The 17021-nt window shown below is 50.8% G+C and overlaps 1 protein-coding gene across 3 annotated transcripts in view; it reads left to right on the top strand.

Annotated features, from left to right (window-relative positions):
* Positions 1-454: 454 nt before the first annotated feature.
* LARP1 (La ribonucleoprotein 1, translational regulator) overlaps positions 455-17021 on the top strand; it is a 59407-nt gene continuing 42840 nt past the window's right edge. For 2 of the 3 annotated variants that reach the window (XM_032337220.1, XM_032337219.1), the window contains exon 1: positions 720-1330. In XM_032337220.1, the coding sequence (XP_032193111.1) occupies positions 889-1330 (442 nt within the window). In that variant the 5' untranslated portion in view covers positions 720-888. Of the gene's footprint in view, positions 1331-17021 lie in introns of all 3 variants that reach the window. The other variant, XM_032337221.1, reaches the window with a different exon arrangement.

Genomic DNA, 17021 nt, shown 5'->3' with positions numbered 1-17021 from the left:
ACCCTGCAAATCAAGGGTGACATTAATGGCTCCTTCTCCCGAATTTGGCGCACCCAACCTAAAGAGCGCGGCCAGGCCCGGTCGGCCGCGTGGCCCGTTCCCATGTGCTCCACCTGCGGACGCCCTGACGCGCTGGCCCTTTAAGACACCTCCCCCTCTTCACCCACCCATCTCTCCTGCCCCCCCCCCATTGCCCTCCCTTCCGAATTGCATCAGGCACGTGCTCGCCCCCGTCCGGTCAGAGCACCCCTCACCCCCCAGTCCGGGAGGTGCTCCGAGGAATTGGAGGCGAGGGGCGGGGCGAGGGGCGGGGCCGCGAGGCTGTGTGCGCGCGCGCTCCCGCCGGCTTCGCCCGCCCGCCTGTGGCCAAGGTCCGGCCTCGGCGGGCGCGTTCCCGCTGCGCCGTCCCCTCCCCTCGCCCGCCGCGTCGCGAGGCGCGCGCCCGCCCGCCGCCTGCCGCGGATCGCGTGGTCGCCTCGGCTCGCCGCGCCTCTCCCCCGTCCGTCCATATTGCTGCAGCCCCCGAGCCGGGAAGCCCGGGCCGCCCCGGCGGCGGGGGGGGAGGGAGGGACGGGACGAGAAGCCTGCCAGGCTCGGGGTGGGGGCGCCTTGCGAGGAACGGGCGGGGGGGGGACGCGCGCCGAGGAGGCCTGGACCGCAGAGTGGGGGGCCTTCCTACCCCCCCCGCCCCGCCAGCGGGCCTCGGATCTACGGCGGCTGCATCCGACCGCGAGGGGGGCCGCGCCTAGCGTGAACCCCGACCCTTCTCCGCAGGGACTGGGGCCGAGCGCCCCGGAGGAAGGCGTCGCGGGTGCCCTGAAAGCCAAGTTCGAGGCGGGGGAGGCAGCCTCGGGCGCGCCCGGCTTCTCCGGGGGGGCGGGCGCGCAGATGGCCACTCAGGTGGAGCCGCTGCTGCCGGGGGGCGCCCCCCTCTTGCAGGCCGAAGAGCACGGGGGTCTGGTGAGGAAGAAGCCGCCGCCGCCACAGCCCGAGGGCAAGGGCGAACCCGGGGCGAACGACGTCGGAGGGGGGGAGCCGGACGGCGGCGCCCGGAGACCTCGGCCGCCCTGCGCCAAGCCACACAAGGAGGGCACCGGGCAGCTGGAGCGCGAGAGCCCGCGGCCGCCGCAGCCGCCGGGCGCCGAGGGCCTGGCGATCAGCGACGGGGAGGAGGGCGGCGGCGGTGAGCCGGGTGCTGGCGGAGGAGCGGCTGGAGCCGCGGGCGCCGGGCGTCGTGACTTCGTGGAGGCCCCTCCGCCCAAGGTGAACCCTTGGACTAAGAACGCGCTGCCGCCGGTCCTGGCCACGGTGAACGGACAGTCCCCTCCAGGTGGGTCTCCCTGCTTGCTCTCTTGGATCCGGGGACCTCTTCCGGGGACTTGGACGTCCCCTCCCCCAGCGGCCTTCAGGGCCCGGGGGTCCGCCACTGGTCGTGGTGACTCGGGATTTTTTTTTTTTTTTTTAATTGCCTCCTGGCTTGTTTGGGTCGCGGTTCCCTCTCACACACTGGGGAAGCCTCCCCTGCCGGAGGGCCCAGCCCCCGGGAGCCCATGGCCACCGCCTGGGCCTCAGCGGTTAGTGGGCAACGGCGTGGTCCGGGCCTACCTCGCCAGGAGAGGGTGGGCGCTGGTTTCGGTGAAAAGCGCTCGCCCTTCCTCCCGCGTGTTGGTGTCGAAGACGGTTTCTAGCTTAACCCTTTCTCGGGAAGCCCCTCTTCCCACCCCGCCCCACGTTCCCCGTTTTGGTAGCGTTACGATCGTCCCCATGTTGTAAATGTTTAATGAGCATATGTCACGGGTAGCGAAGCGCGCGGTGATGAGTTCATACCGACCACACGGATTCGGGCTTTAAAAGTTAACAAGTTTTGTTCTCTGGTAGATGATACTAGATGGTGGAATCGCCATTGGCGACGGGTTGAGGGGTCGGTTACGGGGAGAATGATGAGAAGAGGAAACCCAACGTGTCATTGAATTCGGTGGTTTCCCTTCCCGATCCCGGGGACCTTCCGCCTCGAGAGGGAGCCGGATGGCGAGTGTGCGGGGATCCAGTTAGGGGTTGGCGGAAAATGTGAGGCGAGGAAGGGGGCATGCGGCGACAGGAGGGGCGTGTGGCGGCGGGGGAGGGAGTGGCCGGGCTGGGCGGGCGGGTGACAGTTGGGCGCCATGCGCCGCGCCGCCGGCCCGCGGGCTGCTCGCGGCCGCTGGGCCTGTGCGTTCGGCCCCCGCCGCCGCGCTCGGGGTGGAAGGCGGGTGCGGGCCGGCGGCGCGGCGCGGCCCGGAGTGTGCGTGTGCGCGAGTGTGAGTGCGCGGCCCCCCTTCCCGGCATTCCTCCGCAGCCGGGACAACGTGGTGCCTCCCCGCGCGGGGAGCGGCATGTGACCGCCGGCCGGCGCTCCTCGCGCCCTCCCTCTCCCTGCTCGGATTTTCGGTCCGGTGGACCCCGTCCTTTGGGAGATCCCGGAGGAGCCGTGTCAGCTTGGGGGGAAAGGCGGTGAAGAATATGGAGGCTCGTCTCGGCCTCCCTTCGCCGAGACGAGATCGTCGGTTGGGTGGGGGGCGCGCCCTGCTGCCTCCCTTTGCGGGCGCGTGGAGGCTCAGCGGCTCTGTTTTGGGTCCTTTTGAAGTGGATCAGTATCAAAACCCGCTTGCGGCTAGAATGTTGGGCCTGTGGCCATAGCCCTAGTGCTTTTCAGAACTCTCCTTCTGTAGTCGCTGGTTGAGACTAGTTTAAACCATCAAAATGGGGAAAGTTGAGAGAGCTTATTAATGCTTTTACGTTCGAGGGTTTAGGACCACTCATAGTCTTAGGGAGACTTGAACAGCCAATTCGGAAAATATCATGTTGCAATTTTTATTTCTTTTAAGGTTGCTTCATTTGGAGGAGGGGACATTTGGGGTTTACTAATAATACCTCAAACCGTGTTCTCTTCCTTCTGCCCTCTCCTCCTTCCCCCCTTTCCCTTCCAGAACTCTATTATGCAAAGGGCAGTGCTGAAACGTCCATTTTCTTGCATATTCCTCCTGATCCACCCACAGAGGGAGGGAATGTAACTTTAAGACACTCTTTAGTCCCCCCCCCCTCCTTTAAACTCAAAGGGGTATAATCATCCCTAGGAGAGAGCACTCCTCAGAAGTTTAAATGGGGCTACTCACCCTGGCTGCTGCTGCTTAGCTAATGGTGAACCTGCCTTGTGGGTTTTAAATCAGCCATGACATCAGGTGGTATTGGGTGCCTGAGCTGGCGTTTTGTGCAAGTGCAGGGGCCCTTGATAGGGTGCGTCACTGGGGTTATTGATCGTGGGAAGAAGACAGCTTGGCTGGCATCTCGCCTTCCTGAGTGGAGAAGCCAGCTTGGTTTAAGTGCCCAAAGCAAAATTCTGAGTCTGGTAGTTTTGCTCTGTTCTTGTTTTTCTGGAATCTTAAGGCAACAAAGTGTCTTGTCTGCTGGTTGGTTTTTGAACGTGAGGACTAGTTTTTGACAGACTGACTCCGAATTGATCCAGTAGCTTTTCTGTTTAAGTCTGTTTTAGGGCTTGGTTGCTTTTTGAGGGAGAATTCTGATTAAATCGTCTGTCTAGTAAGGTTAGATGGAGGCTCTTTTTTTGGAGAGTGCATGGACTGCTACGGCCGTTTTTTCAGCCCTGATTTTATTTGGAGCTTGGACAAGTTTAAATGTGACACCAGTGGAGTGACGGTGTGGTCTTGGGAATTTTTGTGTTCTGTGATGCATATGTTTTTGGGAGTCTACAGAAATGAGTGCCTCATAAGCAAGCTAAAAGCTTTCCAGAGCTTGCTGCAAATGCCTATTTTTAGCCCTCCTTTTGGCTCCGATGCTAGTGTTTTAGTGCTTTAAGGGACACATGCAGTAACTAGTAATAAAAGATGTTTTTCAGTACCCCCCCATTCTTGTGGGGTTCTCTCTTCTGGTTTAAGTGTCCACATCTTAGATTTGTAGTTTTCATTTTAAGTCAGGATTTGCATTTTAGCCTTTTGTATATCCCTCCCCTAGACAATTTTGAAGACCTTTAAATTTTTTTCCTTATTCTAGCTACAGCTCTTGTGAGTATGAAAGAAGTAGAATGGGAAATGATCCACAGCAAACGTTCTAGGGTTTTATTTGGGTTTAACCCCAGCTTTAACTGCGTTGGTTCAAGTGCCAGCTCTACCACTTGCTGGCTGTGCCTCCTTGGGTAAGGCACTTAACCATTCTGAGTCTCAGCTTCTTGGTTTGTAAAAAAAGGATTAAATTATGATTTATCTGTTTCATGGGGTTGTGAGCATTGACTGTGGTGATAGCCCAATGCTTAGCATGTGGTAGCTGTTCTACGATGTCTGGGAGACTGGGGCTTTCCAGGACTTTTTCTGGGTCTTCTTTTTCTCCACCTGGAAGAGGAGGGGGGTGGAGAATACAGTACTTTCCTTTTTTGGTATTGTGTCAGTACTCAAATATGTGGGATCCATCTCCTTGAAAATGGAGTTTTGCTTATCCATAGACAGGAAAGGCATATTGTCTATAATCTTAAAGGTTGCTGACCCAAGGAATTGGCTATTTTTGCTTTGGAATGTGGTATGATGAATGTTTTAAAAATAAATTCTAATTTGTTTATTTGCGTTTTGTAAAAACTACCTTTGGTAGAGTGCACATATGCTCTCAAGGCTGTGGGGAAAGACCATAACTGAATTAAGTTTGCTGTGGCTAGTGCACGTGCGGTGGGTTGAGACCTGAGAGTGTATCATCACCACAAGCTTCTGCCCACCCCAGCAGGGGGAATTGGTGGATTGGTCTTGTAGGACTTCTAACTTCATGTAACAAGAAAATTAAGCAGTGGTATAGTGTTCTTTAATCTTATTTTATTTTTTTAAAGACTTTTAAAATTTATTTTTTCAGGGGTGGGGCACAAGCAGGGGGAGCAGTAGGTAGAGGCAGAAGCAGGATCCCCTTATTGAGCAGGAAGCCCGATATGGTGCTTGATCCCAAGACTCTGGGATCATGACCTGAGCCGAAGGCAGATACCTAACTGACTGAGCCACACAGGCACCACAGTGTTCTTGACTTTAAAAGGAAATCCAGGGGCGCCTGGGTGGCTCAGTGGGTTAAGCCTCTGCCTTCGGCTCAGGTCATGATCTCAGGGTCCTGGGATCGAGCCCCACATCAAGCTCTCTGCTCAGCAGGGAGCCTGCTTCCTCCTCTCTCCGTCTCTGACTACTTGTGATCTCTTGCTCTCTCTCTCTCTCTGTGTCAAATAAATAAATAAAATCTTAAAAAAAAAAAAAAAGGAAATCCAGCCAAATACATGAGTATTTGTGTTCTGGGCATCAGTTTTTAGTGTGTTCATTTGAAATGTAGCTAACTGATGGCACAAAGTAAAGAAAAGGCAAAATCTCTGCTAACCCAGAGCAGCCCTAGGAATCCTCCACCACAGGCAGCTAGCCCCAAATAAATCTCTACTTTTCTTCTTAGGTTTAGGCCCTTTTTCAGGCTCCTCCTAGTCACTAGGGAGGCGTAACTGTGTGGATCTGGGGTATCAATTTTCAGTACGGCTTTTATTTTTTTTTAAGATTTTATTTATTTATTTAAAAGACAGAGATCACAAGTAGGCAGAGAGGCAGGCAGAGAGAGGGTCAGAAGCAGGCTCTCTGCCGAGCAGAGAGCCCCGATGTGGGGCTCGATCCCAGGACCCTGGGATCATGACCTGAGCTGAAGGCAGAGGCTTTAACCCACTGAGCCACCCAGGCGCCCTCAGTATGGCTTTTAGAGCTTCGTCAGACCCTTGCCTTTTCCTTTTCCCACGATGAGAAGTGGACTATGGAAGCAACAGCTCTGCCTTGGAATCCTACAGTCTACAGTTTTTAGTCCCAGCTTCACTTCTTTTGCTGCTGTTGCTGCTTTTTTAAAAAATTGAGGTATAATTGATTATTAGTTGCAGATCAGTAACATAATGTTTCAATATTTGTATATATTGAGTTTTGATTCTAACTTGCTGTGCAGTCTTGGGTGAATTACTCAGCCTCTCTGAGCCACCATTTCTCATCCCCAAAATGAGAATAATGATAGTTACTACGTCTAAAGGTTGTGAGAATTGAAGAAAATAATGTTTATAAAGCCCTTAGCATAGTGCCAGGCACTGACCATCCAGTAGGTGCTACTTATCCAATAATTGCTATTTAAAAATTTTTAAATAAATGATGACCATTATGAAGCATGTTCATTCCACTTTTGATTCTGTTATTGAATAGTATTGTGGATACCAGCATGCCCTAGGCTTCCTCTGCCTCTCTTCTCAGAATGAGGGAATCCAATTAGGTCTAAATGTCTTTAAAATATTTTTCCTATCAAAAGTTTTTCAGTAGGGTACCTGGGTGGCTCAGTGGGTTAGGCCTCTGCCTTCAGCTGAGGTCATGATCTCAGGGTCCTGGGATGGAGCCCCACATCAGGCTGTCTGCTCTGCAGGGAGCTTGCTTCCCCCTCTCTCTCTGCCTGCCTCTCTGCTTAACTTGTGATTTCTCTCTCTCTGTGTTAAATAAATAAAAGCCTTTAAAAAAATAGAATAATTTAAAAAAAAAGTTTTTCAATAAACCACCCCCCCACACACACAAGAAAGAAACCAAAACAGAGTTTTTTTTTGTTGTTGTTGTTGTTGTTTTTAAAGATTTTATTTATTTATTTGAGAGAGAATGAGTGAGAGAGAGCATCAGAGAGGAGAAGGTCACAGGGAGAAGCAGGCTCCCCAAGGAGTTGGGAGCCCGATGCGGGACTCGAACCCGGAAGTCCGGGATCATGACCTGAGCTGAAGGCAGTCGCTCAACCCACTGAGCCACCCAGGCGCCCCAAAACAGAGTTTTTAATATGTGTTTATTTCTGTTTGCTGTAGCAGTTAAGAACTCAGTTTGAATACAAGTTCTGTAAGGGCTGGAGAGACTCTTCTGGCTTTAGGAACCTAGACAGATTGCTTGGGGTGCATATCAGATACTGTGGAGCAAGCAGACAGTATATGCCTTGCAGTGTCGTGATAGAAAGTACCCAGCACTGCCTGTGAACATTTCCCCCCACCAAAGAAGAATTGAACCCAAACCTAACAGAGCCCTAGATCTGTGGACATGGAGGAACAAGTTAATGGACCTTGGGGTAGCAGTCCAGTTTCCGAGTGTGAGAAATTCTTCAGGACAGGTTATCGATAAATGACATTTTTTTAAAAAAGAGTTGAGACATCAGTCAGATGCATTGTGTGGATCCTGATTTGAACCAGTTTCAAGAAGACATTTTGGTGACAATGGAGGAAATCTGATCCCTTTAGAGAATGATAAAGGAATTGCTTGTCAGGCGTGATGAGCCCCCTGTTTATATGGCGCACCCTCAGCTAAGAACTGCTAGGTTAGCCTCCATAAATGAGGCTTTAAAGCTGTTTTCCTGCATTGCAGATTACTTTTTCCCCTTCTAAAGAAAGCACACAGTTAGGACCCTCTGAAAGGGAGGTGGGAGGAGGCTGACTGTCCCTGAAACTTCAGGGTAAGGTGTTTGAGTTTTCTACTTCCCTGGGGAAATGAGTGCCTGCTAGGAACGGAGTTATACCCATTCAGGCTGGGGGGGTACGGGGTGGTCTCTGCAGTCTCAAACCCTGAACCTCCTGAGCTGTGAAGTGTCTTGGCTGACCCACCCCCGGTCTGCAGTGGGACCAAGGCTAGAGTAAGCATTTTATTTTTTTATTTTTTTAAAGATTTTATTTGTTTATTTGACAGACAGAGATCACCAGTAGACAGAGAGGCAGACAGAGAGAGAGAGGGAAGCAGGCTCCCTGCTGAGCAGAGAGCTGGATACGGGACTCGATCCCAGGACCCTGGGACCATGGCCTGAGCCGAAGGCAGCTGCTTAACCCACTGAGCCACCCAGGCGCCCACTAGAGTAAGCATTTTAGAGCTGTTACTCAGCACTGGGTTCCCTCCCAGAGGGAGGCGGGGAGAGGAGGAGTGGGTCTGAAACCACAAAAACCTTTTTAAAATGGAGAGCTTGGCAGATGGGAGTGCCACTGTTTGCAAAATCCAAGACAAGCTCACAAAGGGGGTAATTAGGGTGCTGGGGCCTCAAGAGGGCTCACAGGTCCTTCAGTCTGGGGCTCACAAACATCCCTGGCTGGTCCAGAGTTACCTGGTGGAGTGGTCAGGAGAGAGGATGGCCTTACCTTGCTGGGGGTTCATGAAAGGAAGTAAGTTTTGCTGTCTGGCTGATGGAAGCATAGGGAACAGCTGAGTGAGGGAGCAGAAGGATAGGTAGTGATAGGATTTAAATCAGAACATGGGCAGAGTAGCTCTCTCTGCCCTCACTTGGTGACTTGGCCTACCTAACTTCTGTTTTTCTTAGTCTCAGAATGGGTCTAATCCCTGTGCTGAGGTGGTTTTGAGGATCAAATTAATTTGAGTATGGAGTAGCCCCATTCATTAGTTAAAATGTCCCACGCAGGTGTAAGTGGTTTATGTTCCAGAAAATGCATTACAGAGCCAGATATATGTAATTTCAGTTATCCCTTCTGGGGGGTTATTCATAACTTTCCTAAGTGAGGATGGGTAATCAGGAGTTAGCTTAATTTTCAAGTAACGCTATTTGCGGAAGTTACCAGGGCCATTTGGCCAACTTCTTATGGCAGATAGCCTAGGGTGTCTCCCTGAAGGATTTTCTGAGAATCACAGGGACACCGTTGACTTGGCATCTTTCTTTTGGCTGCACCTTGAACTGGCAAAGCCATAGGTGTGGGGTATGAGGAGTGTAGGCCTTTGTTGATGAATTTTGTAAAGCCAGCAATATAGATCGGTCCTGTGTAGTGAGGGGCTTCCCCATCTCAGTATGAGGTACTCTTAGCAAATCCAGCTGACCCCTTCCATCAGAGGCCTTGTTTCGAGGACCCTTTGTTTTTTGTTTGTTTGCTTTTTGGCTTATTGTTGTTTTAAGATCTTATTTATTTGAGAGAGTACAAGCGGCAGTGGGTGGGGGTCGTAGCAGGGGGAGAGGGAGAAATGGGCTCCTTGCTTAGCAGGGAGCCCAGTGCAGAGCACGATCCCAAGGATCCTGGGATCATCACCTGAGCCGAAGGCAGACACTTGTAATAATAATCCTCCCTACTTTTGATAACCACCTTACCTAACTCCAGACGTCCATTCCAGTAACTCAGGGTAGCCTTTTCTTTTCTCTGCCTTAAAGTGAACTTGAAAGAAGCTTCTCAGAGAAGCTGAGTCCCACCATGGCCAGGAGCCATCTGCATAAATGGTCCGCCTGGGCTCTGTATGGTTTTCGCTCTCCTTTTCACATACAGCAGCTTACTTAAGTTCCTGCTGATCCCAAGATAAGTCATGGTGATACAGTAGTTACCCCTTACTGGATACTTGATGTGTTCTAGCCCATGTAGTACCCTGCTTCACAGATGAGGAAAGTGAGACTCAAATTAGTAAGCAACTACCGTTCTAATTGTGTGGACTAAGAGTCTTGGGTCATCCTTGCTGAAGCAGCTTCCCACCTGGCCTCCTGTCACCCTTCCCTCAAGATCCTCTCATGCCTTCTCTTTGTGGAATAAAGTCCCAAGTCCTTGGAGTATTCTCTAATCTACCCTTGGTATGGCTCCCCACACCACCCATTCGTATCCACACCCCCCCCCCCCAGCTCTGACCTTCTCTTTCACCGCTTTTCCTGCCCAGCAGCGTTGGTCTTTGCATTTCCTAGATTATGTTGTGTTCTCTCTGCTTCAGGGGTCCAGTTCTGGAATGCTCTTTCCCCAGATAGCCACATGGCTCACACCGTCACTTTGTTCAGGTTCCTGTTAGATAATTAGTGAACGAGTGGATAAATCTCATACTTTGACAGCATCACACAGCACATTTTGAGTTTGGCATAGAAAATGCCACAGTGACTACGTTGGGAAGGAGCGCATGTGCTCACAATGCAGTATGAGAGGTGCTGTGTAGGAAAAGGGATGGGATTCTCTGGGAGTGTGGGTAGCAGGGGTACCCACTCAAATCTAGGTCAGAGAATTCATTCTGGAGGAAGCAATCGCTGAACCCCTTGAAATGGGAAGGATGGGTAGGAGTTACTTGAGAAAAAGCCTGGAAAGAGAGCTCATGCTTGGTGAAGCAAAGGCCCTAGTGTTCAGGGAATTAAGTAAATTCCTTGTGGCTATAGTGTAGATGACTTAGATAAACTGTGATTTTTTAACTGAAGGCAGAGGGAAGCCATTAAAGATTTTAAATGAGAGAGTGGCGTGGTCAGATTTTTTTTCTTTTGAAAGATTATTCTGGCCATGTGAGAACCTCTTAAGAGTAGATGGTTTGGGGTTTCCTGTCTGATCCTTTGGGGCAAGCTTCCCAGATTACAAAAGGGAGCAGATTTCCAAGTCATTGCTGAAGTGTTGGGCAATTGTCAGCTGTCATCCTTTAGGCATAGGGAGCGGCTCCAGTTTATGGGATTTCTCTGACCTTTCAGAAGGCCACATTAGCTGGAATGCGGCTCAGTTGCCGGAAGAAGCAGTTTCTGATGGACTGGCCTCAGCTGAGTTCACGCGGGAGCTTGGAACCACCAGCGTGCTTCACCCTGATGCAGCAGCACAGGCACGAAGAAGAGGAAGTCCTGGAAGTAGTAGCAGGGGACAAGCTGGCCAGTGGGCTGGTGTAGCGACTCCCACCTCCAGCAGGGAAGCACCCCGGTGGCAGAACTTGCTGGCTCAGCGGGCTGCCTCTTGTCAACCATTCTGCAGCTTGGCTCTGTAGGCTTTTCCACAGATAGCCGTGTGCACAAGGTTCCCTTCCATCAGAGCCGCCTCCCCTCAGCTTACTTCAGCTGGTTTGAGTCTTGAGGGGAGTGTGGTGGGTCTGCATTTGCCCATGGATAGACTGCTATCAGGTGTCCCTGAGAACGTGGGACTCTCATCAGGCTCACCCAGCCCAGTGCCCAGTTGGCAGTTCAGCTCTGTCCTGATTGCTGTGCTCTTTCCCTTTTTTTTAATATTTATTTATTTTAGAGAGTGGATAGCAGAGGGGCAGAGAGAGAGAGAGTCTTAAGTGCAGTCCATGCTGATTGCGGAGCCACCGTGCGGTTCGATCCCACAACCCTGAGATCACAACCTGAGCTGAAACCAGAAGTGAACACTCAGCTCAACCAACTGCGCCACCCAGGCACCGCTCCCTTCTTTTTGAGCGGAAAGAGTATACAGCGCTGGAAGGGACCCCAGAGGTCACTGAATCTAAACCCCTTGTTTACAGGTTATGTGCTTCAGGCCTAGAAAGGAAATGGGGAGTTGCCTAGGGTCACTTGAAAGGAATGCCAAGACTTGAACCCAGTCATCTTGGCTCCCACCCCAGTTCTGTTTTCACTCCACCTCTGGAGGAAGAGGTAGATGGGGTGGTTGATCAGGAACTTGGGAGTCAGTCAGTCGAGCATAGTTTGAGGTGATGCCAGCCGCTTAGCAACCGAGTGCCCTTGGACAGGTTGGTAATGTCTAGGCTTCAGTGAATGTGATGTGTTCTTTCTAGGGTACTCACACGCTGGAGGCCCTGTTGAAAATGAGGGGGATGAACACGAGAGCTCAGCTGGAGCTCTCAATAAGAAGTGAGAGTTTGAGAGTGTCAAGGGCTTGGTTTTGACCTGTGTCTTCATGTGCTAACAGAGGTCAGGTGCCAAAACCAGCCTTTCTTGTCTCTTCCTGGATCCTCTGCATCTCGATCCCTTCTATTCAGTCCTGTTCGGTAGTTGTGTCAGTTAGAAATGGACTCCGGTGCTACTCCATCTTTGATGTCTTTCTGCAGCTTTGGGTTGGTTTGGGGGGAGTGGAGGTCTTTGCTTTTCCTGTTCTGTGTATATGTATTAACAGCAGCCTGAGAAAGAGATACCTATTATGTGTATAGAACAGCCTGGTTTGGGTTTTGCCCCATGTGGAGCTGAATGTAGGGGTAGAGTTTAGACGTGGTAAGAGCAAGGTTCTTGGGTGTGGGCAGCCAGATGCTGCCGATAGGGAATGTGGGAGGGAGACAGGAAATCAGGAACACAGAGCAGCTCACAGGGATGCTTGCACCTTTCTGTGAGGAGGGAATGGTTGAAGGAACTAGGATTATTTTGTCCAAAGAATCAAAGCTTGGGGTGGGTGGAAATGTTCTGAAATACAGTGTTTGAATAGACCTGCTTCCTGTGTCCCTATTGGGTAAAGCTCTGAATGCAGATGGGCGGGGCGGGGGGCGGTGTTAGAAGGTCAAGAAGTAACTTTCAGCAGTGTCTCCAGATGCATTCAGCTGTTGATGAGGTGTACTGAATTTCTTGATGTGGTGATAATACTTAAACAGGTTGGTTGGTGATGTGTTCCAGGGGCCTGCAGCTGCAGATTTGCAAAAGTAGTTGCCCAGATTTGTTCATTTAGAAATTTTTGAGTACTTGTAGGTGCCAGTCCCTGAAATTCAGGGATAGACAATTTAGGGGCTGTCATGATGGGGCTTACATTCTAAAAGGGAGAAGTCCCGAAATAGTATTCCTCATCTTACATCCTGAGGCCCATTCCAACTGACTGACAGGTTTTTTGCGTGTTTTTTTTTTGTTGTTATTATTCATCTATTTTAGAGCAAGAACACGCGTGGGAGTGGGGGAAGAGCAGAGGGACAGGGACAAGCTGACTCCACACTGAGCATGAAGCCTGACATGGGGCCTGGTCCCGCGACCCCAACATCATGATCTGAGGGGAAATCAAGAGTCAGACGCCCAACTGAGTCACCCAAGTGCGCCCCTCCCTTTTTTAAAGTTTGAACTGACTGATGGGTTTTGATTGGCCTTCAGTTTAAAAATAATTTAAAGCATGGGGAGGGTATGTGCTATGGTGAATGCTGTGAAGTATGTAAATCTGGCGATTCACAGACCTGTACCCCTGGGGCCAATAATATGTTATATATTTATAAAAAAAAAAATAAAAAAATAAACACAATTTAGAGTAATCACCTATATTTTAAAATCTGAAAACCCAGAAATTTGCAGCTTATTTTTAAGAGGGCAGACTCGATACATAGAAAAACCCCAGATAAACAAGCAAAACCCATTGAATTTTGTACTTTGAATGGATAAATAGCATGGTATGTGAATGATATCAGTAAAGCTGTTAGAGAAAAAAAATGAGAAGACCTGGCCACACTGAATCTGTGTTCTTGAGGACTCAGTTTTTGACCCGTGCTGATGAGTGCTATCGAGTGGCAGTACCCGCCCCACTTTAGACTGGGACACCAGCGTGCGTCACCTGGGCCCAGACTTCGTGTGTTTGATCATACAAAGCAGAGACTGGCAGCAGTCTGTCCAGCCTGCAAGCTGAGAGCATCCTCATGGGAGGAGTTTGAGAGAAGAGTGGGGGGAAGGCCTATGGCAGGAATTGGGAGTCTCTAGGGGAACTCCTTACACACGGGGAGACCTGATAGGACTGGGCATTGTGGCCCCAAGACCCCAGTACCGTGATAGAAAGCTATCTGGGAGCGAAGGGATGGGAAAACTGGCTTGTGTTAGGTCCCACTGAGCCTTTGTTCCCCTCCTCTTTGAAATGGGTATGGCATCTTTGGTCTCTCTCAGGCCCCTTCATTTCCAACACTAGGTGTGAGGGTGGTTGAGGCAGGTGTTACTAGTTCTCAGCTGAAAAGGAGAAAGCTGCTGACTAAGTCCTGTGTCATTGGAGCATTGAATTCTCTCTGGGGGAAGAAACACTGGAGAGAAGCTTCCCCAAGGCTGGCCTGCTCCTCACATCGTTGTTGGTGTAAGCCCTGTGGTAGGGGTAGGATGGAGAACTCTGAGCAGGAAACTGGAGACCAGCCTTCTAGTCCCAGCTGTTTGGCTCACTTGCTAAGACACTTTGGGCAATTTACTGAGTCTGTTTGGGTTTCCTTTTCCTCTCTGTAAATGAAAATGGTTAAGCCAGAAGATCTTTCAAGGTCCTTTCCTGCTGGGGTAAAGTTTGATACATCAAATTGGAGGTGAAGACTACATTAGATTGAGAAAGATTCCATCTAAGGGAAATTGCTTTCCCCCACCCGACTGGCCTGGTTTTAGGGTTACACTTGAGAGCTTGCCCGAGGCTTTGGGATTCTTCTACCTAGGCATGAGCTCTTCTGGCTTAGGCTTCTGGAAAATGTTGGGCTAAAATGAGCTGCCGCAGAAGGTTATGAGTACCCGTCACAGTGTATAAACAGTGGTGGCCCGTCTCTTGACAGAAGTGTCGTTGAGAAGATTCTGCCATTCTGTACCTGGCTGTGCTGGGTTGTTGCTGAGAGCACCCCCTGCTTCTGGCTCTGAGATTTAGAACCTGTGTCTTGTGGAGGCCAGGGTCAAAGTGTCAGCCAGCTCAGTGGAAGGGAAGCTGGCCCATCTCAAGAGACTGAGTGCTTAGAGTCCACAGGCTAATCAGGAGGAGCACCAGGGCTTGAGCCTGCCCTTTTGTGTGAAAGGAACTAACTTGGCTACCAGCAAAGTGAAAATCATTCATTTAACATACTTGAGTAACCTACTGACTGTTAGACCATGGGAGTACTGATGGGAACAAGACAGAGGAGGGCTGCCTTCATAGTTTACCTTCTAGTGGGGAGACACAGTAAACCAACGGGGTAGTTCTTGCTATCTCTTGCTGCCTAACCAATCACCCCAAACTTAGTAACATAAAAAAAACCAACTATTTGTTCACTGATTTGTGTGTGGGTGTGGATTAGGACAGGCTTCAGCCAGGTGAGTCTTTCTGTATGGCAGTGATGGGTGTAGCTGGTGTTCTGGTCTGGAGGGCCCACCAGGCTTCACTAACATTTTTGGTACTTTGGCAGGGGTGGGTGGAAGGCTGAGTTCAGCTGGAACTTGAGTGCCTTCAGGTGCCCTCTCCAGCCTGGTGGTTTCAGAGTGGTAGGACTTACTGCACAGTAGTTTAGTGCTCCCTGACGAAGCTTTTTAAGAGACGAGAACTAGATTCTGTCAGTATTCTAAGGTCTGGGTCTGAGCACTAGCACATAATCACTTTCACCACCATGTGATGATAAGAGGCCACAGACCCTGCTGAGATGAAGGGGAGGGGTCATGGGCCCTGCCTTTCAGTGGGAGGAAGGCCAGCTTGCAGCCATCTTTAATACAACATGGTGGCTGCCAATCATGGTTAAGTGCTGTAAAAGAAAGTAAGGCAGTGTGCTAGAGAGGTGGGAATATGTGGCTGGGGACAGCTTCAAACACTGTCCAGGAAGACCTCCAAGGATGAGCCAAGGTGAGACTGATAAGGAGTATGGTGGTGAGCATTCTTGCCTGGAGGAACAGCAAGTACTAGGCAAGGAACAGATCAAGAGGCTGTGAGGATGAGAGGTGAGGGCCCCCAAAACTCAGAAGCAAGAGGCCCTGGGAGGCCAGCCTAGGGAGTTTGGATTCTGCTCTGAAGGCGCTGAGAGAGGTAGTGTGATAAGATTTCTGCTTGAGGGTTACTTTGTCCTTTGCAGAATGGACTGGTGTGAGGGGCAGGGAGAGCCCTTGGAGACTTGTACAGTAGCTAGGGAAGAGATGGAAAGGAGTGGACGATGGCATGGTGACTGGGCCTGATTTTTTTACCTTACAGTTTTCCTTTGAGACTAGGCCACTTAAAGAGTAAGTTTTCTGGTTGCTGTTTCTTACTTCCTCTTGTTTGTCCAGAAGCCAAATCATTGTTGTATGGTGCCCATAAATAAGAAGAGGATGGTCTGAGGCAGGCAGCTGTTCACCTGGGTTCCTGGTAAGCCTCTCAGACTGGGAGCCTCTCAGACTCCGTGTCCCAGGGTGGAGGTGGAGGGAGGGTGTGGGTAAATAGCCTGGAGGCCTGGGGCTGGGGCTCATTCCCCGTCCTCCAGACCCCACCATCCCAGCCCCAGCTCCTGGCGCCCCCATGCTATTTGCCACACTCTCCCTCCACCTCTGCCCTGGGACCTGGAACCTGAGATAGGCGAAGGGAAGCCGCCGAGCTGGGAAACACCAATACTCTCCTGGCGCTGGGGCTTTCTAATTCCAGGTAAGATCTTCAGGGTGGGGTCAGAGCAAGCTGAAATCTGTGGATCCAAGTTCTGTTTCTAGCCTTGCTCTCTCCATTCTCCTGGCTGAACCTTCATTTCTCACAACTTGTAAGAAGGGATTGGGTGTGTGCTTATGAACACATTGCTCGTCTATCACTATGTGCCTTTATCATGTCCCTGGGCATAGCCAGGTGTCCTAGAATCTGCCTCATGGGTAGCTTGCCTTGAGGACATGTCTCAAGGGGCCAGGGCAGACTGCCCCAGACCGTCCACTTCTGACATGATTATCAAACTGAGCCACCATACCATCTCATTCATTATCTAGGTTCATTTTCACAAAACCCGTGTGGGATCTGGCTACAATCTTCTGATCCTTGTTTTATGGATGAGAAAATAGAAGTGTTCAGAGAGGTTCAGTAATTTGCTTAAGTGTACGCAGCTTTTTTTTTTTTTTTTTAAGATTTTATTTATTTATTTGACAGAGACCACAAGTGGGCAGAGAGGCAGGCAGAGAGAGAGGAGGAAGCAGGCTCCCTGTTGAGCAGAGAGCCTGCGGGGCTCTATCCCAGGACCCTGCGATCATGACCTGAGCTGAAGGCAGAAGCTTTAACCCACTGAGCCACCCAGGCGCCCTGTACGCAGCATTTATTGAGGAGCTGGGATTGCAGCGCCTGGCATGCTGACTCAAGAGTTGGTGCAGTACTTGCCATCTAGCTGTGCATTCTTCCAGACCACAGATGTATATGTACCCTACCTGGAAACCTTTCTGGAAGAGAGTGGACCCATACAAATTTTCAGGCAGCAGGAATCTACAGAACCCTTGTGCCGCAGCCTGGATTTCCTACGTCTGTTCCTTGACCACCTTTAGTGGGCATGAACTAGGTCCTGGAACTTCTGATCTTCTCTCTCTTCCCCCAGAGATGTTCCTCTTCAGCTCTGTCAGGCCGCGTGCAGCCCTCTGGAAAGGGCCGTGCTGACCTTGTGGTTTCTCAGGCGTGGCCTTGGGGCCAGTGGTGGGGG

Source organism: Mustela erminea, chromosome 3 (assembly GCF_009829155.1).
Source record: "Mustela erminea isolate mMusErm1 chromosome 3, mMusErm1.Pri, whole genome shotgun sequence".
Classification (NCBI taxonomy): domain Eukaryota; kingdom Metazoa; phylum Chordata; class Mammalia; order Carnivora; family Mustelidae; genus Mustela; species Mustela erminea.
This window is presented reverse-complemented; position numbering and strand designations above follow the sequence as displayed.